This window comes from Bombina bombina, chromosome 1 (genome assembly GCF_027579735.1).
Source record: "Bombina bombina isolate aBomBom1 chromosome 1, aBomBom1.pri, whole genome shotgun sequence".
Classification (NCBI taxonomy): domain Eukaryota; kingdom Metazoa; phylum Chordata; class Amphibia; order Anura; family Bombinatoridae; genus Bombina; species Bombina bombina.
In genome coordinates this window covers 140,358,042-140,382,983 of record NC_069499.1, presented here as the reverse complement: position 1 = coordinate 140,382,983, position 24,942 = coordinate 140,358,042, and the positions used below count along the sequence as shown (strand labels likewise).

The following is a 24,942-nucleotide window of genomic DNA, read 5'->3' as shown; positions in this document are numbered from 1 at the left end:
GTTTGTTTTCTAAACAAATGCCTACTTTGACTAATTGCACATGCCTAGTTCCAACATACAAGTACCCGTTTACACTTTATATAATTATCATTTTGGCTTCACATTGGTTTTATCAACTATGCATTTAATGCAAAACAAAAGAAGAAACGTGCACCATCTAAAATGTCATTGTCTGCTTCAAGGGCAGTATTCAACAGTTGTTTATACCTACTACTCACACACTGTCCTCAGGTGTTTTATAAACATATTTTAAAAGTATGTGAGCTCACCTGCCCAAGCCTAGACTAACTCCACTTGTGGTTCTTACTCAACTATACACTAAAAATTAAATTATTCAATAAATAAATGAACAAGGGCGCCACAATTGCTCAGTACACAAAGTTCTAATAAGATTCAGATGATAAAGGTCCTCACAAACAATAATCACCTCCTGGTGCTATAAAGGATGACAGGAACCTCACAGTTGTCCAGCAAACTGATCTCCCAGCAATCAGGAACCATCATCAGCATAAACTCTTGTATGAACATGGATGGATGTATAGCTTGAAGAACAGTACACAAGATGTGGTGATAAAAAAAACTTTAAGAAATCAAATAAAACAAAGGCTACGCGTTTCTCAACCTCCCAAGTGCTGTTACAGGCCTAAAAACTTGATTCAGGCAAGAGCGCCTGTAAAAGCTGCTACAGCTTGTGTTGCAGTGCAAGAGTGAGTCACTGGTCACTAGCGCTGCAGAATCTGTTGGCGCTCTACAAATAACCGATAATAATAATAATAACTGGTACTATACAATAAAAAAAATGTTTATATATGGTTTGGCATTGTTTTCCAGTAATTTTAAATTATTTTTATTTAAGGACTGTGGATGACTCTCAGACGGGTACTTGTAATCCATTGCCAGATTTTGCATTTTATTAGTGTTGGAGTATAATAGTATTTACTATATTCCTAGGGACTAATTATTGACATATTTGACACTATTGCAGTGATATTATGACACAGTGTTGTATGTTTTCCCCTGTCTTAATAGTTATTGCAAGAACGAAGTGAAGACCAAGAGGATAGAGAATGTCTAAAACAAGCCATCACTGCTCTTCTGAACTTGCGTTGTAGCATGGAACGGATTTACAATAAGCACTCACCTCGTCGCAGGCCTGGGTAAGACTACATCTTTAAAACCACCGTTCCATAAAATAAAAGAGTTTATGTTACTCCACACATTGGTATTTTAAGTGATATAAATAATGTTCTGTTTTTAGCCAGTGTTTGTCAGCACATTGTAAAACATGGTGTGTATTGACCTAATTTTATTTAAACATTTTCTACATTTTGTTTTGGAATTTGTGTCTCAAGTCAAAATTAAGCTTTCATGATTCAGACAGAGCAGCAATTTTAAACAACTTTCCAATTTACTTCCATTAACAAAATGTGCAGTCTTTTTATATTTAAACTTTTTGAGGCCCCAGCTCCTACTGAGCATGTGCAAGAATTCACAGAATAAAAAGTGTATGCATTTGTGATTGGCTGATGACTGTCACATGGAGTGGAAATAGACATAACTTTTAAAATTGTCAGAAAATAATTTACTACTCATTTGAAGTTCAGACTAAGTACTATTGCATTGTCTTGTTATCTTGCATTTGTTTATTATGCAAATATTCTGTGTTGACTGGTCCTTTAATTTACAGAGATACCTACACGCTCTATCTGAAGCATTTTTTATGCGACGCTCTATTAATGTGCACAAGCTATTAGGCTGTCTAAATCATTGTTTCTCAACCATGGTCCTCAAGTACCCCCCAACAGACCAGGATTTCATTATAGCTGAACCAGTGCACAGGGGAAATAATTAGCTGATGGGTGAGAGCAGGTTATTAACTATGGTTACCGATCAGCTGATTATTTCACCTGTGCACTGGTTCAGCTATAATGAAAACCTGACCTGTTGGGGGAACTTGAGGATAGCAGTTGAGAAACACTGGTCTAATTTATAAAGAATTAATATTTACTGTACCCTCTGTAACATGAAGAAAATGTAAAATGTTTTAGGACCATATTAAATCTTTATTTTTTTTATTATTAGAGTACACAAAGTCATCATTTACAGAATTACATCATTCTTACCTTTTTAATTTTTCATAGTACACTCCTTCATAGACAATGTTATGTAGTGTGTGTCACTAAACCGCGTTTAGTTTTATACCAAAAGAAAGATACCACAGGCAATTTGCAATCACCACTGCCACGTGTTTGTTGTGAAACCGCAGGATGAATGCTGAGACCCAGGGTTCTCAAATCAAATATTTTGCAGAAAAGCCTGGCAGATTGTACAATTTGGAATATCTGATGAGCAATTAAACATTACCAAAATAATTTTTGTATTCTGTATCAAATGACAATGTAAATGCACCCTTTTTCCCCCTGTATATTCAAATTTTACAAAATTGGTTGCAGAATTTCTCTTTAAAATCCAGCGTTAAAGGGAAATGAAACCATTTTTTTTTCTTTCATGATTTAGATAGAGTATGCGATTTTTATTTTTTTTTATTATTTTTTTTTTCTGGGTTTTTTTTCTCCTTTTCTTTCTCCCTTTTTTTTTACCTTAAGAAGTTTTATTAAAATATATAACAAAGAACAGAAAATAGCCACAATTACTTCTCAATATTAGAAAAATGTACAGGAGAGTATGCGATTTTAAACAACTTTCTAATATACTTTTACTATCAATTTTCTTCATTCACTTGGTGTCTTTTTTTTGTTAAAAAGCTGTTCTGCATGCTTAGGTGCCGGTGTTCTAAAGTAAATGGTATACCATAGGAATGTGTATACCACGTCACTTCCGGTGACGTATTATCAGCTGTTGGAGCGGTGTGGCGCACAATGCACATGTGCACAAGGTCCGTGTAATGTGTGACAGGAGCTGTCGTGTTGAGCAGTCAGGATACTACTGGAAAATATATTTTTAGCATGTCATACTACTAATCAGCGCTGTGAGACTTTGCACATTAGTGGGGATCAGTAAGACAGCTTCATGCCAACAATGTGTTCAGCAGTACTGTGAAGTTTGTGCCTTGCAGAGCTTACGGTCCTTATGCCTATTACCTACATTAGCTGACAGTTCTATTGGGAGGAGCATTTTATTGCGCTCCTCACAATAGAGCGGACGTTAACGCCAATGAGAAGCATGGGATCACGGCACTCCTATGCGCGCTGCGGCGATCCCATGCTGAAGACAAAGCTAATGGCACACATGCTGTTTACAGGAGCGCGCATAGCCAGAGCATCAGCTGTTTGTAGGAGGTTGAGCCTCTTGCGCATGCGCATTGAGCTCCACACCCCTCCAGCAGCTGAGTCACGTGACCTAAAGTGACGTGATATACACATTCCTATGCAGTATACCATTTTCTTTAGAACACCGGCCCATTTCTGGAGCGCTATATGGCAGCAGTTTTGCACGAATGTTATCCATTTGCAAGAGCACTCGATGGCAGCGCTATTTCATGCCTTGTAGTGCTAGAGATGCCTACCTAGGTATCTCTTCATCACGGATGATCAACTGAACAAAGCAAATTTGATAATAGAAGTAAATTGGAAAGTTTTTAAAATGCTATGTTCTGTCTAAATCACAAAAGAAAGTTTATTTGGGTTTCATATCCCTTTAAAACCGTGGCACAAGGGAACATTTATTTGTATTATATTAACTCCCCTTTGTTGTTATCACAAAAATGTTACTTTACTTTAATGCTAAAATGTTGTCGGATACATTTTCTTGTCTTGAAGGGAAATTAAAGAGAAAGTAAAGCCAAAAGTTACACTTTCATGGTTGAGATAGAACATGCAATTTTAAACAACGTTCCAGTTTAGTTATGTTATCAAATGTATTATTTATTCTTATTCATTATGAGTCTTTGTTCTCATGGTGTTCTTTGTTGAAGAGTAAAGCTAGGTAGGCTGATAGGAGCTTTGGAGCATTCACATGTCTTTAGCAGTCTAAGTCTGCAGTATTTGCAATTTTAACATTATAGTATAATGTATTGTATAACATTGCTCTAAACATTGTTGCAAACATTGCTGCCAGTTGGCTAAAGACACATGCACGCTCCTGAGCTCGCCTAAGATTACTCTTTAACAAAGTATAACAAGAGAAGCATAATTGATAATAGAAGAAATGTGTTAAGTTGTTTAAAATGTCATGCTCTTTCCAATCCATTTAAAGGGAAAGTCTACTCCAGAATTTTTATTGTTTAAAAAGATAGATAATCCCTTTATTACCCATTCCCCAGTTTTGCATAATCAACACTGTTATATTTTTACACTTTTTACATATGTGATTATCTTGTATCTAAGCTTCTGCAGACGGCCCCTTATCTCAGTTCTTTTGACTGACTTGCATTTTAGCCAATCAGTGCTGACTCATAGGTAACTCAACGGGAGTGAGCACAATGTTATTTATATAGCACACATGAACTTGTGCTGTCTAGCTGTGAAAAACGGTCAAAATGCACAGAGATAAGAGGCGACCCTCAAGGGCTTAGGAATTAGAATATGAGCCTACCTATGTTTAGCTTTCAACAAAGAATACCAAAAGCAAATTTGATTATAAAAGAAAATTGGACATTTTTTAAAATTGCTTGCCCTATCTGAATCGTGAAAGTTTAATTTTGACTAGACTGTCCCTTTAAACACTAAATAAATGGTAGATAAAATGACATATTTAGTATGAGGATTAGCCTGAGAATAATAGGCAGATGTATTTATTACATTTTATTAGTTAAAAAAAAGTAAGTGTAAAGTTTTGCTGTTTGTAAAATAATATTGTAATCTAGTTCTAGTGAGGCCATTTTGGGAACAACTAAAAAGGGGACACTGCGTACAACCAGTGACTCTGTGTAATATGTTGTACACTACTAACAGGAAATGTAAAGCCCACAATTTACAGAGTTAAATTTATAGGTAAAGGGGTCAAAATAAATAATGAAAGTATATTGCAAAGTTTTTTTTAATATGTATGATGAAACAATTATATTACAATCCTAGTAAAATCTCATGGTGTTTTGTATTCCATTAACATGAAACCCACAACTTATTATAAAAAAGAGACACTAATGTCAAAATTAAACTTTCATGATTCAGACAGCATTCAATTTAAAAACAGAAATAAAAACTTTCCAATTTAATTTTATTATCAAACTATTCGGTCTTGCATGCACACTTTCCTACGGAGCATGTGCAAGATTTTGAGTGTATAAATACGTGAGTTTGATTTCCTGATGGCTGTCACATGATACAGGCAGCAGGAAAAGAGAAGGATTTTGAAAGTGCTTTTGTCATTTTAATATGCATTTGTTGTATATGTGATTCTACTGTAGTTAAAGGGACAGTCTAGGCCAAAATAAACTTTCATGATTCAGATAGAGCATGACATTTTAAACAATTTTCCAATTTACTTTTTCACCAATTTTGCTTTGTTCTCTTGGTATTCTTAGTTGAAAGCTTAACCTAGGAGGTTCATATGCTAATTTCTTAGACCTTGAAGCCCACCTCTTTCAGATTGCATTTTAACAGTTTTTCACCACTAGAGGGTGTTAGTTAACATATTTCATAGAGATAACACTGTGCACGTGAAGTAATCTGGGAGCAGGCACTGATTGGCTAGACTGCAAGTCTGTCAAAAGAACTGAAAAAAAGGCAGTTTGCAGAGGTTTAGATACAAGATAATCACAGAGGTTAAAAGTATATTATTGTAACTGTGTTGGTTATGCAAAACTGGGAAATGGGTAATAAAGGGATTATCTATCTTTTAAAACAATAAAAATTCTGGTGTAGACTGTCCCTTTAAAGGCACATTCCAAACACAATTGTAATGCATGCAAATACATTTCACTTTTAAATAGAAGCATTTTTGTAATATGCAATTAGCAAAATAAAACTGTCACTTTTTTAAGTGTGAACTTTTACTGTCCTTGTGCACAAGAAGCATATTTAAATATGCACCAAGCTTCACCATTTTAAACAATTTACTTCTGTTATCTAATTTGCTATGTTCTCTCAGGAGCAGAAATGCTCTTATGGGAGCTAAGTGGCGATTGGTGCTGCACATATACATTGCTGCTTCTTCAACAAGAGAATGAAGCAAATTTGATAACAGAAGTGAATTGGAATTTTTTTTTTTCCGCTATCTTAATCATGAAGGACAAAATTTGAGTTTCATTTCTCTTTACAGGGTTTTTTTCTGATTTTGCTGTAAAATACCTCTGAAAACTATGCTCAGGAATAAGCAGTTTTTAGAGGTAATGTACAGCAAAATCAGGCAAAATAAATACTCCTAGTATCAATTTTTCTTTGTTCTCTTGCTATCTTTATTTAAAAAGCAGGAATGTGATGCATAGGAGCCGGCCCATTTTTGGTTGAGAACCTGGGTTATGCTTGCTTATTGGTGGGTAAATGTAAGCAAGCGCTATCCATGGTGCTGAACCTAAAATGGGCTGGCTGCTAAGATTTACATTCCTGCTTTTAAAATGAAGATAGCAAGAGAGAGAAGAAAAAATGATTATAGGAGTAAATTAGAAAGTTGCTTAAAATGTCATGCTCTATCTGAATCATAAAGAAAAAACATTTGGGTTTAGTGTCCCTTTAAGTAAACATTTTATGTGCAATTAGCTTTTGAGTTATTGTCACTTTACACAATACATTGTCCATTTTTAGCATTTTGACTCTCATTGCTGTAATTGTGAGACTTTGAATTTTAATATTTTCATATTCCCACAGTGAACCCATATGGCGACTTTACAGTAGTCAAATACGCAGCAAACACCTGGCCATTAAAAAGATGAATGAAATTCAAAAAAATATAGATGGTTGGGAAGGAAAAGACATTGGGCAATGCTGTAACGAATTCATCATGGAGGGCTCATTAACACGGGTGGGGGCTAAGCACGAGCGCCACATTTTCCTGTTTGATGGTCTGATGATCAGCTGCAAAACAAACCATGGACAGTCCCGCATACCTGGTTACAACACTGCGGAATATAGATTGAAGGAAAAATTTATAATGAGAAAAGTACATGTAAATGACAAAGAAGACACTTGTGAATTCAAGAACGCTTTTGAGCTGCTCTCCAAAGATGAAAATAGTATTGTGTTTTCCGCAAAGACTGTAGAAGAAAAAAACAATTGGATGGCTGCCTTGATTTCTCTGCAGTATCGCAGCACCCTGGACAGAATGCTGGACTCTGTGTTGATCCGAGAAGAAAATGAACAGCCGCTGCGGTTGCCCAGCCCAGAAGTTTATCGATTTGTGGAGGAAGACTCGGAGGAAAACATAGTTTTTGAAGACAGTTTGCAAAGTAGAAGTGGGATCCCTATCATTAAAGGAGGAACAGTAGTGAAACTGATTGAAAGACTAACGTATCACATGTATGCAGGTATGTTGTGTTACTAATAATGCATCTCTAATTGTGTTATCAAGTCTTACTCTCCCATTATTGCTGGAAAAGCACTAATTAAAAGTACTTGTAACCAAAAAATGTCTTTCATTAGAGCATCGGATTTTAAGCAACTTTTTAATTTACTTCTGATATCAAATTTGCTTCATTCTCTTGGTATCATTTGTTGAAGGAGCAGCAATGCACTGCTGGGAGCTAGCTGAACACATCTGGGAAACCAAAGACAAGATGCTTATGTGTGCAGCGACCAATCAGCAGCTAGCTTCTAGTAATAAATTACTGTTAGCTCCTGAGCCTATCTAGTTATTCTTTTCCACTAAGGATACCAAGAGAACAAAGCAAACTAGGGGTTATAGGGCTAAATTGGAAAGTTGTTTTAAATCACATGTTCTGTCTGAATCATGAAAGAAATATTTTGGGTTTCATGTCTCTTTAAGCTGACGAGCTTGTGTATCTTTAAAAGTAAGCAGGGTCCTTACCTTTTTATAAATAGGGTTTAATGAAAAATAACAAAACTGTGTAGCGTTCCAGGTGAACAAATCTTCCTGGCACAACAAGCCTGTTTTAATAATAAATATTTACTTATTGTTAACAATAGTAATATTTTATCTCTTTCCTCATATTGTATCAGACTTCTATCTAAAGTTTAGTACTTATGGACTGCTTTAAGCAATTAAATGTCCCACACATAATATAATCAGTGACGATAAAACCAATAGAATATATTTATTTATAAAGTTAAAATCCATTATATTTTTAAGCCTAAAGCAAGTATCTACAATAAGTGATTAGCATTTTTATATCAACTATATGACATCTAGAGGGTCACATGACCCGTCATCAACGCTGTATCATGTGAGGTTTAACCTGTCTGTAATTTTTTTGGGTAAAGAGAGTGGTGCGTGTTCTTATCCATTTCTTTTTAGTTTTCTAAAATTAGTGTCTAGTGAATTATTTCTCAAATGCTATATCTCCATATTTTGTTATTAAAATATTTTTGTCCAGATAGAGCACTTTTGCCTATTTATACAGTTCTGTCTGTATAAAACTTTCGCTAGTCCAATATGTAATCAGTTTACGTTCCCGGGCTTGTTTCTCCTCCCCCACCTGTATTTGAATAGGTTGTTGTTATGATGCCAGTCACTCTACTCCAGCAGGCCAGCTTTAGGAGATGGGATACTATAATTGGTGTTCCATGTTTTTCACCTCAAAGATATCTGGGCAGCCTGAATGATCAATGACTTTCTAGTAAAATCCTACAGGCACAGATCATTGTGTGTGTGCCTGCAATTAGCAACTAACCTCTGGTAAAAGGATTGCTGTAAACCACTGGTTTTTAAACCCCAACAGGCCAGATTTTGAGGATATCTGCACTGAAGCACAAGCAAAATAATCAGATGATTAGTAAACATGGTTATTTTACCATGTGGCTACTACTCAAAGGAATGTTATAGAATTTTACAATGGGAGCAGCATGAGGTTCCTGTAGCTGTATGCTTATATTAAACGGACAATAGAGTAAAAATAAAATTGTAAAGCGACACTAAAGTCAAAATTTGGCATATATGTTAAGCCTCCAATCAGCAGATAGCTCCAACTAGTGCATTGCTGCTCCTGAAATATACCAAGAGAATGAATAAAATTAGGTGATAAATGTAAACTTTAGAGTTGTGTAAAATTGCTTGCTCTTTCTGAATCTTGGATTTTTTTACTTTATATACTGTAAATTGTTTTACTATCTCTTTAAACCTTCAGAATTCAGATAGAACATGCAGTTTTAAACTACTTTCCAATTTACTTCCATTTATACATTTTAGTGCACATTCTGCATTCTGCGCATGTGCAAAAGTACTAAGTGTATATTAGTCTGTGATTGGCTGATACAGGGGGCTGGCAAATCAAAATACGTTTTGAAAGTTGTCTGAAAAAAATTCAGAGCAAATGATATTGCATTGTCTTTTTATTATGCATTTTTATTGATTATACAATTCCACTGTGTGTGTTTGTTGCTTTAACTGAATTTTGAATTTAATTGTGCTTCTACTGTTCACTTACATTATAGATAGCATAAAGGTATTTGCTTTTACAGTATATCCTCATCACATTATATTATCAAAGTGTTTTTGTTTTTAGTTTTTATTTAAACCTTTTGATTAAATGTTAAATCTATACAATATTGTGTGCAAGACATTCTTACACTTGTTGGACATAGACCTGTTTTGATGAAAGTCGCCCTCAATACATCCTGTTTATGTAACCCGTTAGTTTAGATTTTATTTTTATTAATGTTTTTATTGAATTATTATGAAACATGAGCAACAGAATCGCTCATAACAATGATTCACGTTATAATAGACAACACTTGTTTGGCACCAACAGAATGAAAATAGTCCCTGTACTATGCCTAACAATAAGGTTCAGGATACATTTTATTTTTTATTCTACCCAAACCACTTTAATTTTAGAATGTGAAGATGAGGCCATGTATTCTAAATCTTAAACTATAAAAGCTTTAAAGCTCAGAGGTGTCAGTCTCTGTATAACATGTCATTGGCCTATTTCAGACTAGCTGTAACTTGTTTTCCTTTTCAGATCCTAATTTCGTGCGCACTTTCCTGACAACGTATCGTTCGTTCTGTAAGCCCCAGGAATTACTAAATCTATTGATTGAAAGGTAAGACGTCAGTGTATGTAATTCCTTCATTTTATGTCATGGTTTTCACTTTCACTGCAGCCCTGATTACTTATTGCAACAAATGCTGGAATATTGTGCAATGCCCTTGATATAGCTGTATTAGGTATAATCCCATATATGTTTATTTGTAGGATCATCTCTATTTTCATTTTTGTTATATAGTTCCTTACATTGCAATGTTTTAAGAAATTTCTTCTGTTCAAGTTTTGATCAGAACATCTGTGGTAACAAAACTATTAATCACTAAGGTTTGATATACCGGAACCAGAGCCAACGGAAGCAGACAGACTGGCCATAGAGAAAGGAGAACAGCCAATCAGCGCTAATCTGAAACGGTTTCGTAAAGAATATGTTCAGCCAGTGCAACTCAGGTTAGTGAAAATGTTAGGAATCTGAGTCTTCACATTTCTGAACATTTAGTTATCTTGATTTACAGATGTAAATCACATTGTAAAGTGAAACAGATTTAAAGGGACATGAAACTCATTTTTTTTTCTTCTTTTATGATTTAGAAAGAGCATGCACCTTTAAAGTACTTTCCAATTTGCTTCTATTATCTAATTTGTTTCATTCTCTTGATAACCTTTGTTTAAAAGCATATCTAAATAGGCTTAGTAGCTGCTGATTGGTGGCTGCACATAGATGCCTCGTGTGATTGGCTCACCCATGTGCATTGCTATTTCTTCAACAAAGGATATCTAAAGAATTAAGCTAATTAGATAATATAAGCAAATTGGAATGTTGTTTAAAATTGTATTCTCTATTTGAATCATGAAAGAAAAAAAATGGTTTGCATGTCACGCTTTGAGTGCTAAGCACGTTCCCACCTGGGTGCTAAGCTGTTTTCTTTTCTTTTTTTTTTACATATTTTTTTTTTTAACTTTTTTTTGTTTTGTTTTCAGATCCCCAAGACTTACACTGTTGGGAGGTTAGGCGATCACTTTTCCAATGGTGGGTCTTGGGGGTCTGTAGCTGCTTAGATGCCTGAGATACAGGATTCTAAGCAGCATGCCCCCTGCTCCTATACTTAACATTGTGAATTATAAATAAAGTTGCACGGTGACGTCACCACGCATAACGTGAAGCCCCGACGATGCCTGTCACTATGCAGGCCCGATCACCGGGGTAGGAGCGTTGGAAGCCCCCAGATCTCCCTCAAGGTGGGAGAGTGCTAGCGACGGCTCTGAGCCGTTGTTAGCACCAGAGTGGGAAACTCTGCGACGGCTCAGAGCCGTCATTGGCACTCAAGGGGTTAAATTCACTAAACTAGCTCTTCAATTTCCTATATTTATTCTGTGTAGCAATTCACATATAGGTGAACTCACTTCATATTATAACAAAGAAGTTCAATATGATTTTCTCATTGCAGATGCCTCTTCCTGAATCAAGGATGCTACCAGTGTTTAAAAATAAGGCTACTATGATTGGCTGTATGCTTTTGCATTCACCTTGGTAGCCATGGAATTATATGGCAGTCTTATAAATGACTTTATGTTCATTCGGCTCTAGCAGAGCTAATCCAAACTAATAAGGACATGAGTACTACTAATTGCTGGAGAAAATAGTGCTGAATATAATTCTTCCTGTGTTGGGTAGACTTGTAGGGCTTATGGTTCTCATCTGCCATCAAATTCTGATTCTATGTTTTACAACCTTTGTTAAAGGGATATGAAACCCAAAATTGTTCTATTACATTTTGGACAGAACATGCAATTTTAAACACATTTTTAATTTACTTCTATTAACAATTTTTCTTCATTCTCTTGGTATCTTTTGTTGAAATCAGGTATTTATGCTTAAGAAAATGACCATTTCTGGAGCACTTTATGGCAGCACTATTTATCCAGATGCCTACCTAGGTATCTCTTCAACACAGAATATCATGAGAACGAAGCAAATTTAATAATATAAGTAAATCAGAAACGTTTTTTTTTTTTTAAATGGGATGCTCTGTCGGAATCAGAAAAGAACATTTTTGGGTTTCATATCCCTTTTAAAGGAAAATGTAAAAAACCCCACATTAATTCAGCACTCTAATATGTGCTCATTATTTCATGGAATTTGCAATGAAAACGATTATATATGTGTTTCTTTAAACTATTGTTGACCTTATAAATTAATTTATTTTTTTCGGTGAGTATTGTAACTTTATCGCTAAATCATGATACTGAACATCCCATTTCTAAGAGAGAGGACTTTTACTACAGTTACTACGAAGACATCCATAACAATTATCTCTTTTTTAGGGTATTAAATGTTTTTCGTCACTGGGTTGAACATCACTTTTATGACTTTGAGAGAGATGATGAATTACTCGAGAGGCTAGAAACCTTTATTTCCAATGTGAGAGGTAAGTATGTAAAAAGAGTTCTTTGTTTGAGAACCAATATTAATGTGTTTTTTAGCTCCAGTATAAGCCATAAAATACAATTACATATCTTGTGTGACATGCTGACTTTAAAGTCACAGATACAATCTAAAAGATGCAGAATGTACTCTTAAAGGGACAGTTCACTCCAAACATTTTATTGTTTAAATAAAAAAATTCCCCAGTTTTGCACAGCGAACATGGTTATATTAAAGTGGATGTCAAGTTTGATGAATCAGTGCCCGGTTTTTAAAAACCCTATTAAAAACAGGGGCACTTTCATTCATCAAACTTTACATTTCACTCGTTTTGTTAAAATACTTACCTTTTTAATCTTGAAAGCCGCTCCAGCGCTTCCCCCGCCTGTTGCAAGCCTCTTCATTTTTAAAAAATTATGAATCTGGCTTCCTCCAATCATGGCGTTGCCTCAGGCAATGATTCCCCTTGGAGGGAAGCCATGATTGGAGGATGCCATATTCGTATTAAGTGACGAGCGGCAGGAGGGGGAATCGCTGAAGCGGCTTTCAAGATTAAAAGGTAAGTATTTTAACAAAACAAGTGAAATGTAAAGTTTAATGAATGAAAGTGCCCCTGTTTTAATAGAATTTTTAAAAACCGGGCACTGATTCATCAAACTTGACATTCAGTTTAATATACTTTTAACCTCTGTGATTACCTTGTATCTAAGCCTCTTTTAACAGCCCCCTGATTACATGGCTATTTATGCATTTTCTATTGACTTTTTCTATTATTCCTAAATAACTTCACTGGCATGAGCACAGTGTTATCTATATGGCCCTCATGAACTAGCAGTCTCTTGTGATAAGAGGCTGTCTGTTGTTGCTTAGAAACAGGCAGAAATTTAGAGGTTTGAATGTTATAAAGAATATTAATATAACAGTGTTGGTTGTGCAAATATGGGGAATGGGTAGTAAAGGCATTATCCATCTTTTTAAACGATAAATTTTGGTGTTGATTTTCCTTTTAACCCCTTAACGACACGAGTCGTACAGGGTACGTCGCACACAACCTGGTCTTTAAAGACCAGCGACGTACCCTGTACGACTTTGGGGATTAAAGCGGCTGGAAGCGATCCTGATCGCTTCCAGCCGCTTTACGGTTATTGCAGTAATGCCTCGATATCGAGGCATCCTGCAATAACCTTTTTCCCCCATCCGATGCAGAGAGAGCCACTCTGTGGCCCTCTCTGCACCGGCATCGATGGCCGCAATCGTTGGTGGGTGGGAGCTGACCGTGGGAGGCGGGTGGGCGGCCATCGATGAAAAACTGAAGAGAGAGGGGGGCGGGATCGGGGGCGGGATAGTCGGGAGCGCGCACGGGAGCGCGCGCGTGCACAGGGGGTGGCGGGCGGGCGCGTGCACGGGGAGGGAGCGGGTGGGAACCGCTACACTACAGCAAATACATGCTATATGAGTGGCAGTAAGGGGGGATAAAATCCCCAACAAAAGTAAATCTAAGGGATCTGGGAGCGGGTGGGTAATTGGTCTGTGGGGGGGGGGGGGAAGCTACACTACAGAAAAAATAAAAAAAAATAAAAAAAATTAAAAAAAACAAATTTGTATTTGAAAACAGGGTACTGGCAGACAGCTGCCAGTAACCAAGATGGCTCCCAGTAAGGTAGAGGTGAAGGGTTAGAGAGCTGTTTGGGGGGGATCAGGGAGGTTGGGGGCTAAGGGGGGGTCCTACACAGCTGCATATGAAAATATGCAATACAATTTTTTTTTTAAATTTTAAATATACCTTTTATTTTAGTACTGGCAGACTTTCTGCCAGTACTTAAGATGGCAGGGACAATTGTGGGGTGGGGGAGGGAAGGGAGCTGTTTGGGAGGGATCAGGGGGTCTGATGTGTCAGGTGGGAGGCTGATCTCTACACTAAAGCTAAAATTAACCCTGCAAGCTCCCTACAAGCTCCCTAATTAACCCCTTAACTGCTAGCCATAATACACATGTGATGCGCAGCAGCATTTAGCGGCCTTATAATTACCAAAAAGCAACACCAAAGCCATATATGTCTGCTATTTCTGAACAAAGGGGATCCCAGAGAAGCATTTACAATCATTTATGCCATACTTTGAAAAGTTGTTTGTAAATAATTTCAGTGAGAAACCTAAAATTGTGAAAAATTTTACGTTTTTTTTTTATTTGATCGCATTTAGCGGTGAAATGGTAGCATGAAATATACCAAGATGGGCCTAGATCAATACTTGGGGTTGTCTACTACACTACACTAAAGCTAAAATTAACCCTAGACGCTCCCTACATGCTCCCTAATTAACCCCTTCACTGCTGGGCATAATACACGTGTGATGCGCAGTGGCATTTAGCGGCCTAATTACCAAAAAGCAACGCCAAAGTCATATATGTCTGCTATTTCTGAACAAAGGGGATCCCAGAGAAGCATTTACAACCATTTATGCCATAATTGCACAAGTTGTTTGTAAATAATTTCAGTGAGAAACCTAAAGTTTGTGAAAATATTTGGGAAAAAGTGAACAATTTTTTTTATTTGATTGCATTTGGTGGTGAAATGGTGGCATGAAATATACCAAAATGGGCCTAGATCAATACTTTGGGATGTCTTCTAAAAAAAAATATATACATGTCAAGGGTTAATCAGGGATTCCTGAAAGATATCAGTGTTCCAATGTAACTAGCGCTAATTTTGAAAAAAAGTGGTTTGGAAATAGCAAAGTGCTACTTGTATTTATGGCCCTATAAGTTGCAAAAAAAGCAAAGAACATGTAAACATTGGGTATTTCTAAACACAGGACAAAATTTAGAAACTATTTAGCATGGGTGTTTTTTGGTGATTGTAGATGTGTAACAGATTGTGGGGGTCAAAGTTAGAAAAAGTGTGTTTTTTTTCCATTTTTTCCTAATATTTTATCATTTTTTTAAAGTAAATGATAAGATATGATGAAAAAAATGGTATCTTTAGAAAGTCCATTTAATGGCGAGAAAAACGGTATATAATATGTATGGGTACAGTAAATGAGTTAAATGAAAAATACAGCTAAACACAAACACCGCAGATATTTAAAAATAGCCCTGGTCCTTCAGGGAAAGAAATTGAAAAATGGCCTTGGTCCTTAAGGGGTTAAAGAGAAAATATCCGCTTACTCACGTTTACATGTTATATACAAAAAAAGCTTTACACTTGTGATATTGTTCACCAAATTATCAGGGCTTTACAATTTTAGAGAACTCCAGGCATAGACCCTTTAAAAGCCTGGTGGAATTACTGTCTTTTGCCTTAATTTGCTGATTTAAGGTGATATGGGACGCTTACTCTCTGTATAGGAGAATGCTGCAATCCTACGATAACTGCAGTATGCACTGAAAGCTTCCAGTGGGGGGGGGTAGATTTCTTTCATGTAATTGGCAAGAGTCTATGAGCTAGTGACGTATGGGATATACATTCCTACCCGGAGGGGCAAAGTTTCCCGAACATCAAAATGCTTTTAAATACACCTCCCACCACACCCACAACTCAGTTTTACAAACTTTGCCTCCTATGGAGGTGGTGAAGTAAGTTTGTTCTTATTTTTTATGATTTCTTCTATGATAAGCATTTCTCAGCATATTGAAGCCCAATTCCTCTCAGAGTACAGTGTTTGTCAGAGGGATGTGAAGAGAGTATCACCTATTGTTATCGGTCGTAGGGATTCATCTCCTACCTCCCTTTTCAGATCGAAGACATACTCTTATATACCATTACCTCTGCTGATAGTTTTCAGTACTGGTTTGGCTATCTGCTATATGTGGATGGGTGTCTTTCGGCAAGTATGTATCATTATTTAAGACACTCTCAGCTATGGTTGGCGCTTTATGTATTAATATAATGTTTTAAATATATGTATTTTACTTATATTTGCCATGAGTCAGGTCTATGTATATTTCCCTTTGCAGTCTATCAGTTTCAGTATGGGAATCATGTTTTCGGAAGTTATTTTCTTACCTGGGGTATAGTCTCTTTTTCAAATTGACTTGTTTTTCTTTATATTTCGCTGGCAAAATTAGACTCGCAAGGTCGCAAAATGCAGTTATTTTTCGTGTCATTCTTAGTGTGAGAATTTTTCGGCGTGAATGTGCGTCTATGATGACGCAAGTTCGTAATTTCCTGCATATTAGTGGACACCAGGCTGTTTGGCACTCAGTTGCGTCTGTTATGACGTGAGTTGCGTCATTTCCGGATGTTTGTTGGCGGCAAAACATTTTCTACTTCATTTTGTGTGGTGCGTCATACTTGGAGCCAAAAAATTTGGTTTTATTTTACCCCACTTCCTATATGCTTCTTGCCTTCTTTATGCTCAGAGGGCTATGCTGTTTGCTTTTTTGCTTATATTTAGCATTTTTTCCCATTCCTGAAACTGCTATATGAGGAAATTAAATATTTTGTTTAAATGTTATTTTTTCTTTTACGTTTTGCAAGATGTCTCAATCTGATCCTATCTCAGAAGCTACTGTAGGAACCATGCTGCCTGAACGCAGTTCTACCAAAGCTAAGTGTATCTGTTGTAAGTTAGCTGAGATTATATATCTGGCTGTAGTATGTAACAGTTTTCATGATAAGCTTTTGCATGCCGAAAATGTTTCTATCAGTACTAGTACAGTATCTGTTGTTCCCTCAACATCTAATGTACATGATATCCCTGTTGATATGAAAAATTATATTGCCGATGCAATACATAAGGCTATGTCTGCTATTCCGCCTTCTAATAAACGTAAAAGGTCTTTTAAAACTTCTCATAAAACTGATGCATTTTGTAATGACCGACAACATACTGAAATATCCTCCTCTGATGAGGATCTCTCTGGTTCAGAAGATCCTACCTCAGACATTGACATTGATAAATCAACTTATCTTTTTAAGATTGAGTATATTCGTTCTTTGTTGAAAGAAGTGTTGGTTACTTTGGATATTGAGGAGTCTGGTCCTCTTGATAACAAAACCAGTAATTTTTTAAATTCTGTTTATAAACCTCCTGTGATTACTCCTGAGGTTTTCCCTGATCCTGATGTTATTTCTGATGTGATTGCTAAGGAATGGACTAAGCCTGGTGCTTCTTTTATTCATTCTTCTAGGTTCAAAAGGTTGTACCCTTTGCCAGTGGCTAAATTAGAGTTTTGGGGGAAAGTCCCTAAGGTTGATGGGGCTATTTCTACTCTTGCCAAGCGTACTACTATTCCTTTGAAAGATAGTACTTATTTTAAGGATCCTTTAGATGGGAAAATTGAATCTTATCTAAGGAAAGCTTATTTACATTCTGGCTATATTCTCAGGCCTGCCATTTCTATGGCTGATGTTGCGGCTGCATCAACATTTTGGTTGGATAGCTTAGCACAACAGGAAACAGATCCTGATTTGTCTAGCATTGTTCGTTTGCTTCAACATGCTAATCATTTTATCTGTGATGATATTTTTTATATCATCAAGTTTGATGTTAAATCTATTTCTTTAGCTATTTTAGCTAGAAGAGCTTTATGGCTCAAATCATGGAATGCTGACATGGTATCTAATCTAGATTACTATCTCTATCTTTCCAGGGTAATGATTTATTTGGTTCCCAGTTGGATTATATTATTTCCACTATCACTGGGGGGAAGGGAGTTTTTTGCCTCAAGATAAAAAATCTAAGGGCAAATCTAAAGCTTCTAATAGTTTTCGTTCCTTTCGTCAGAATAGAGAACAGAAAACCACTCCTTCCCCTAAAGACTCTGGTTCCAATTGGAAGCCATCTTCAAGTTGGAATAAATCCAAGCCTTTTAAGAAACTAAAGCCAGCCCCCAAGTCTGCATGAAGGTGCGACCCTCAATCCAGTTCAGCTGGTGGGGAGCAGATTGAAATTATTTCAAGACATTTGGGCAGATTCTGTTCAAAATCAGTGGATTCAGGGGGGGGGGCGGAGCCTGGCCGTGTTGGTGAATGGCCGCTGTAGTCTGAAGCTCTGTGCTAGTGCAAGACTGCTACAAGCAGATCGCAGGATGAAGGTCACTATTTTTGCACCTAATTGATAAACAAAGGTCCCCACTTCACTAGGACCAGTTCCACCTAGCTTTGGACGAAAAAGTGAAGCGCTAAGGCTGCTTGTTTTTACCGGGAGAGTTGCGGTCACCATTTTGGCTGGGAACGGACCGGCACTGTGCTACTACCTCTGGTAATCAATCACACGTTCACACAGGCAACAACATAAGGGAAAACGAGGTATGATAAATACCAATAACCTCGCACATGCAACACGGAGATCCAGCAGCGCTTTCATTGCCGATGTTTAATTGGATTGAGATACACAGGTTAGATGCGCAGCACATGGCTAACACATCCTCATGTTTATCATATTAATAATCTTTAGGGGTTGTGGTCTGAGGCGATACCTGTGGCAAACAATGCTAACAACTTGAGAGTTGATTGTGAAAAGACCCACGTTAATAACAGTGCCACTTACACATAACATACTATCAGGCCTAAATCGAGAAATGGTGGCCTACTGCAAATAACAGTGTCCCTACTTTATGAAAACCTTGCATTCAGATTGACCCTCTCGAATTACTTCTTATTCATATGAACAATAGCCTGATATAATATATTGACTTATATACATGTGCCTTGGTCTAATAGTGGTGTAACTGGCCCTAACAATAACAGCAGGCATATTGGAGCATAGCAGACTTGCAGTCACAGAACGCAAGCCATAACAAGTAACATGTCCAGAAGGTCTGCCAGACCTGATAAAGCACAGAAAGCCCAACTACCTAGCATTAAATCTGTTAGTAGTTTTTTCCAAGGATCAATATCTCCTCCTCTGGCATTAGCAGCTCAATCTCAAATAACAAAGACCTTTGCAGAGAACTCACCCTTAACTAATACTATGTCTGAAGACTGTGTCAAGGAGCTTAGAGACAATATCGCTAACTTACCCACAAAAGCAGATTTTGATACCCTCAAAACATTAATCACATCTGAACTAGTTAATATGAAAAAGGATATTAGAGACCTAGGACATCACATGGAGTATGTTGAAGACTCACAAGACTCTCTCAGCACAATGTATGATAACTTATCCACATATACTAATGTTACTAGTTCACAAATTGAAGTCTTACAAGAAAAGGTGGAGGGTTTGGATAACAGGGGGAGGCGGAATAATATAAGAATAAGAGGAATTCCAGAGTCTATTACATTTAATGACTTACACCAATATCTACAGGGCCTTTTCAAATTTTTACTCCAAGACCCACATGCTCCAGACATGGAAATGGAAAGAGCTCAGACCCCCGCCTCCCTCGGGTGCTCCACCCAGAGATGTTATTTTGAAATTCTTACGCTTCACAGACAAAGAGAAGATCTGGCAGCAATCTAGAAAATCCAAAAATATTATGTACCTGGATCATTCACTTCAAGTGTATCTAGACTTAAGTCTGGTTACAGTTCAGAAACGTAAAGATGTGCGCTTCATCACCAAAGTACTACAAGAACAATCCATAAAGTATAGATGGAGTTACCCATTCAGCCTGCACATCTCGCATGACGGACAATCGTATATATACAGATCGTCTGAAGATCTGGAGATGATTTCTAAGGCAATAAATGTTAAATTTCAAGTTCCTCAAATTTCGGACGTCTCCATAAAAGGTTTTAACCCAGAGAACCCAGTTCCAAGCAAGGCTAAGAACACAGGCTGGACAAAAGTCACGCATAAGAAAAGCAACGCCAAATCATCCATGCTAAAAGTGGATTTAAACACTGACTCTGTGACCTGAGTATCCAGATATCTACCAAATCGGGTGAGATCTTCCGAGTTATTATTATACTCACAATCCCAGGTCCTGTTTTTAACTAATGTTATAAGTTCATACATTGACTATATTCATAAACTTGGACTATATTGTGTAACTCAAGTCCTGGGTTGAAAGAATGACACTTCTAGGGGGAAAGGAGCTTGTTTTCCCACATATTCTATGTGCTGTTAGCTCTCCTTAGTACTATAAATTGGTTCTTGAGTTCTGGACTTATATCCATTTAAAATGGATTTTTCTAATGGTTGCCGTTAATGATTGACTTTCACTTGCCTCTTTAAATACATGTATAAGCTATGTAGTTTGCACTGAGCATTCCCCCTTCATATTGTCAAGATTCATGACGTATCCAATGTTTGTTATTTCTTTCATTGTTATTGTTATGCATTTTTAGTTCTTTGTATGTTTGATCTTTTGCCTTGTTCTGCACTTCTCCCGCAGTGTCATGACAAGAGTATATATATATATATATATATATGCAATGACCGATCTCATTTATGTTGGTGTGTTCACGGGCTCATCAATACTTCCACAAACATTCTTATTTTACATTAGAGCTCACACGTACATCTTTGCATCAGTGAATGATATTCTTGCCTTCTCCCGCCCCAATGATGCAGGCAACTAGATATTTAAACTTCATTACAGCTAACTCTAAGGGTTTAAATAGTCCACACAAACGTAATATAGCAATCCGGGACACTGTACGCCGTAAAGGCGATGTAATCTTCCTGCAGGAGACGCACTTTGTGTCCTGTAAGGAACCAAGAACCTTCACATATAAGTTTTGAGACACATATTTTGCATCAAACTCAAAGAAAACCAATGGAGTAGCCATCCTAATTAGGAAAGGTATCCCTTTTACTCTCTTTAAAAAACATAGAGACAAAGCAGGTAGATACCTCATTATAATAGGTAAACTGGTTAATGCAGTTGTTACTCTGATTAACGTGTACGCCCCTAACTCAAAGCAGGACGTGTTTTTCAGACACCTCACTAATGTAATACTGGAGCTAGCTAAAGGAGTCATTATTATGGGGGGGAGATTTTAACCTTACATTAAATCCAAGTTTAGATAATTCTAATAACTTGTCTTCCGCTCCTCATAAAGTTATTAATTCAGTGAAACAAAATCTTAAAGACTTTACACTACACGACGCTTGGAGGATTATGCATCCAGAATCTAGAGATTATACTTTTTACTCGTATCCCCACCACAGGCACTCCATGATCGATTACTTCATGATGGATGTTACTAATCTTACCAGAGTCACCAAGATAGAAATTATCCCTAATACATGGTCTGACCACGTGATGGCCAGTTGCTCCTTAGATTGGCCACATACCCCCATTCACCAATATATATGGAGAATGGATGACTCCCTTTTATCTGACCCGGTCTCACAGGTCCGGATCGAGAAGGCATTAGAGGAGTACTTCCTTTTTAATGATAACTCACACTGATAGTAGCTTAACTTGGGAGGCCCACAAGGCGGTTATTAGGGGGGAGATGATTAGTATTAAAACACATTGCGATAAACAAGCCAGGAAATTACTAGACGATACACTTATCGACCTTAATAATCTAGAAACACAACATAGATTAGATACGACAAACCAAACTATCTCACAGGCTATTGCTGACCGTAAATCACGTATTAATGACATGCTCCATGTGGAGTGTAAAAAACAAGCCCTTAGATTGCAGCAAGTATACTTTGAAAATGATAATAAAAGCAGTTCCCTTTTTGCTAGGAAATTAAGACGGAAATCAAACAAAAAATTTGTCCTTACCATTAAAAATAGTGGAGGTAAAAGAGTGCACACGTCCCAACAAATTGCAAATGCTTTCAGGGAATATTACAAAAAGTTATATAACTTATCGCCGACACTTTATGATTTTACAATGGAGAAGAGGCCTAAATCTTTCCTAATAGAAAATTATTTAGATAAAATTATCCTTCCGCAACTCAACTCTGACCAACAGGACTCTCTGAATAAGCCCTTTGTGCAATCGGAGATCCTAGAAGTCATCAAGAACCTTCCTAATGGCAAAGCCCCAGGGCCTGACGGCTATCCCAATAGTTATTATAAGACATATAAAACTATACTTGTCCCGCATTTATTAAAACTCTTCAACGAAATATCAGATAATAGCCCTTTCTCGTCCACGGCTTTGGAAGCCCATGTTGTAGTTATACCCAAACCTGGGAAAACTCCGGACTGTGTCGAGAACTTTAGGCCAATTTCACTTCTTAACTCGGATATTAAAATATATGCGAAAATTCTTGCAAATAGACTATCCCCCATATTACCAAGTATTATAAGTAACAACCAGGTTGGTTTCATACAATCCAGAGAGGCACGTGACAATACTGTTAGGGCTTCCCATATTTTGAATTATATAAACCAAGACAATAAACCCCCAGTGGTAGTGTCAACAGACACGGAGAAAGCGTTCGACCGTGTCTGTTGGCACTTTATGAGATCTACACTGGAGAGAATTGGGGTGGGAGCACATTTCATTTCTAAAATTATGGCTCTGTATGGTTCTCCAATCGCTAAAATTAGAGTTAATGGTTTATTGTCTGCCCCGTTTCAGATATCTAATGGCACCAGGCAGGGATGTCCCTTGTCCCCACTTCTATTCGCTTGTATAATAGAGACTTTGGCTATTACTATTAGAGCTAATGAAAAATCCCTGGGATCCAAATACATAACACCACACATAAACTACTATTATATGCAGACGATGTTTTGTTCTTTTTGTCGGACCCTGTTTCCTCTGTTCCTCGATTACTGCATGAGTTCGACACATTTTTCCATGCCTAAAACTTCCTTATTAACAATGCTAAGTCAGAGATGCTCACAATTCACTGTGATACTCATTATCTTACTCAACTATCACAAAAATGCCCCTTTCATATACAAACAAAACACTTAAAGTATCTGGGGGTCTTTATAGCACCTTCCACTCAGGAAATGTTTAAAGTTAATTCTGAAACTCTGCACAAGACCATTATAGCAGATCTCTCTTCTTGGAGATCCAAAGGTATTTCCTGGCTTGGTAGGATAAATTCAATCAAAATGAATATACTCCCAAGGGTTTTATACTTGATGCAAACACTTCCCATTCCTTTGTCTAGAGGCTTTCTATCGTCATTAAAGAATAAGATTTTTGACTTTATTTGGGATAAAAAGAAAGCGAAAAATCAACAAAACCTTAATGTGCTTACCTATTGCTGAGGGAGGTCTGGGGGTCCCTAACCTAATTAAATACAGACAGGCGGTCTTTTTACAGAGAGTGGTGGATTGGTTTAAGAACCATAAGACGAATGCATGGGTATCCTTGAAACATGATATAACAGGAAAATCCCACTTGGGTACGGTGTGTTGGCAAACAAAGCCATATCTGTCCATAGATTTTAGACAGAACAATATATTAATGAAGACCCTGTCAGTGTGGAAAGGGATTCTGAGAGAATACCCAAACATCACTTCACAGTTTTCCCCGCTCACTTCTATTACCGAAAATACTGCACTTCCCATAGGTCTTTTGCAAAAAATTAAGCACATCAGCAATCCCCTACGAGCTCTAATGATATTACACATAGGCAATGAAATGAAACTTTTAGTCAGGAGTAGTTGGAGGGGGGGGGGGGAGTTACATTTTTCAATAATTGGTTTTCTCTTCATCAATGTCACTCCTACATATTTAAACACCCTGATAGACGTAACTTGCTCCGGCCCCTCACTCCCTTTGAAACTCTGTGTCAAACCGATTCCATTACTAGAAAGACATTATCCTTAATATACGCGCTGCTACAAAAACCACCTATGGGCTACAATCCTTACTACATAAGTGGAATGAGGAATTAGATAGCGACTTATCTGTAATTGACATCTCTAAAATGTTTACTAATGTTACTAAGGTCTCCATATCTAGTAATCTCATAGAGTTAAGTTTTAAGATAATACAAAGATGGTACCTTACTCCTGTTAGGATTAATAAACTGTTTCCCTCGGCCTCTCATAGGTGTTGGAGATGTGGGTGTGAGATAGGAACTATGATTCATATATGGTGGACCTGTTCGCTGATGTCTTCGATCTGGTCTTCCATAGTTAAAGCAACAAATCTCATGACAGAACTTAACTTACCTCTAGAACCTTGCATATGGTTACTCAATATTATACCTAACAAACTTCCATCGCATAAGAAAAAACTGATTTTTATAACCAGTAATAGCCTGAAAAAACTGATTGCGAAAAATTGGAAATCTCAATATATTCCGAATATGGCCACTTGGTACTCTCAATTTCAATTTACATTGACCCTTGAAGAATATGCATATATGAAAAATGGTAGGGGTGACACCTTCTTACAAATGAAGGTTAAGTGGGACACGTTCATTGCTAATATTTAATCAACACGTGGGATGATTGACCTGGGATGAGAAATGGTTGTTGATATCTTGGGGCTGTTTATTTGTTGCCTGTGCCCCTGTTGTGGTGGGAGGGAGTCATCCTTTACAAATGTGACATAGAGGCATTGCGGGAGTGACTTTTAGAAGATATGTTATGTTGTTTTGTTTATTGTTTATCTAATTCACAAAAC

The 24,942-nt window shown here is 37.1% G+C and overlaps 1 protein-coding gene across 1 annotated transcript in view; it reads left to right on the top strand.

Moving 5' to 3' along the window:
- Nucleotides 1-24,942, top strand: part of SOS2 (SOS Ras/Rho guanine nucleotide exchange factor 2) — a 355,579-nt gene that overhangs the window by 202,176 nt on the left and 128,461 nt on the right. The window contains exons 9-13 of the mRNA XM_053697641.1: nucleotides 1,030-1,157; nucleotides 6,768-7,423; nucleotides 10,037-10,118; nucleotides 10,388-10,510; nucleotides 12,386-12,489. Of these exons, the coding sequence (XP_053553616.1) occupies nucleotides 1,030-1,157; nucleotides 6,768-7,423; nucleotides 10,037-10,118; nucleotides 10,388-10,510; nucleotides 12,386-12,489 (1,093 nt within the window). The remainder of the gene's footprint in view (nucleotides 1-1,029; nucleotides 1,158-6,767; nucleotides 7,424-10,036; nucleotides 10,119-10,387; nucleotides 10,511-12,385; nucleotides 12,490-24,942) is intronic.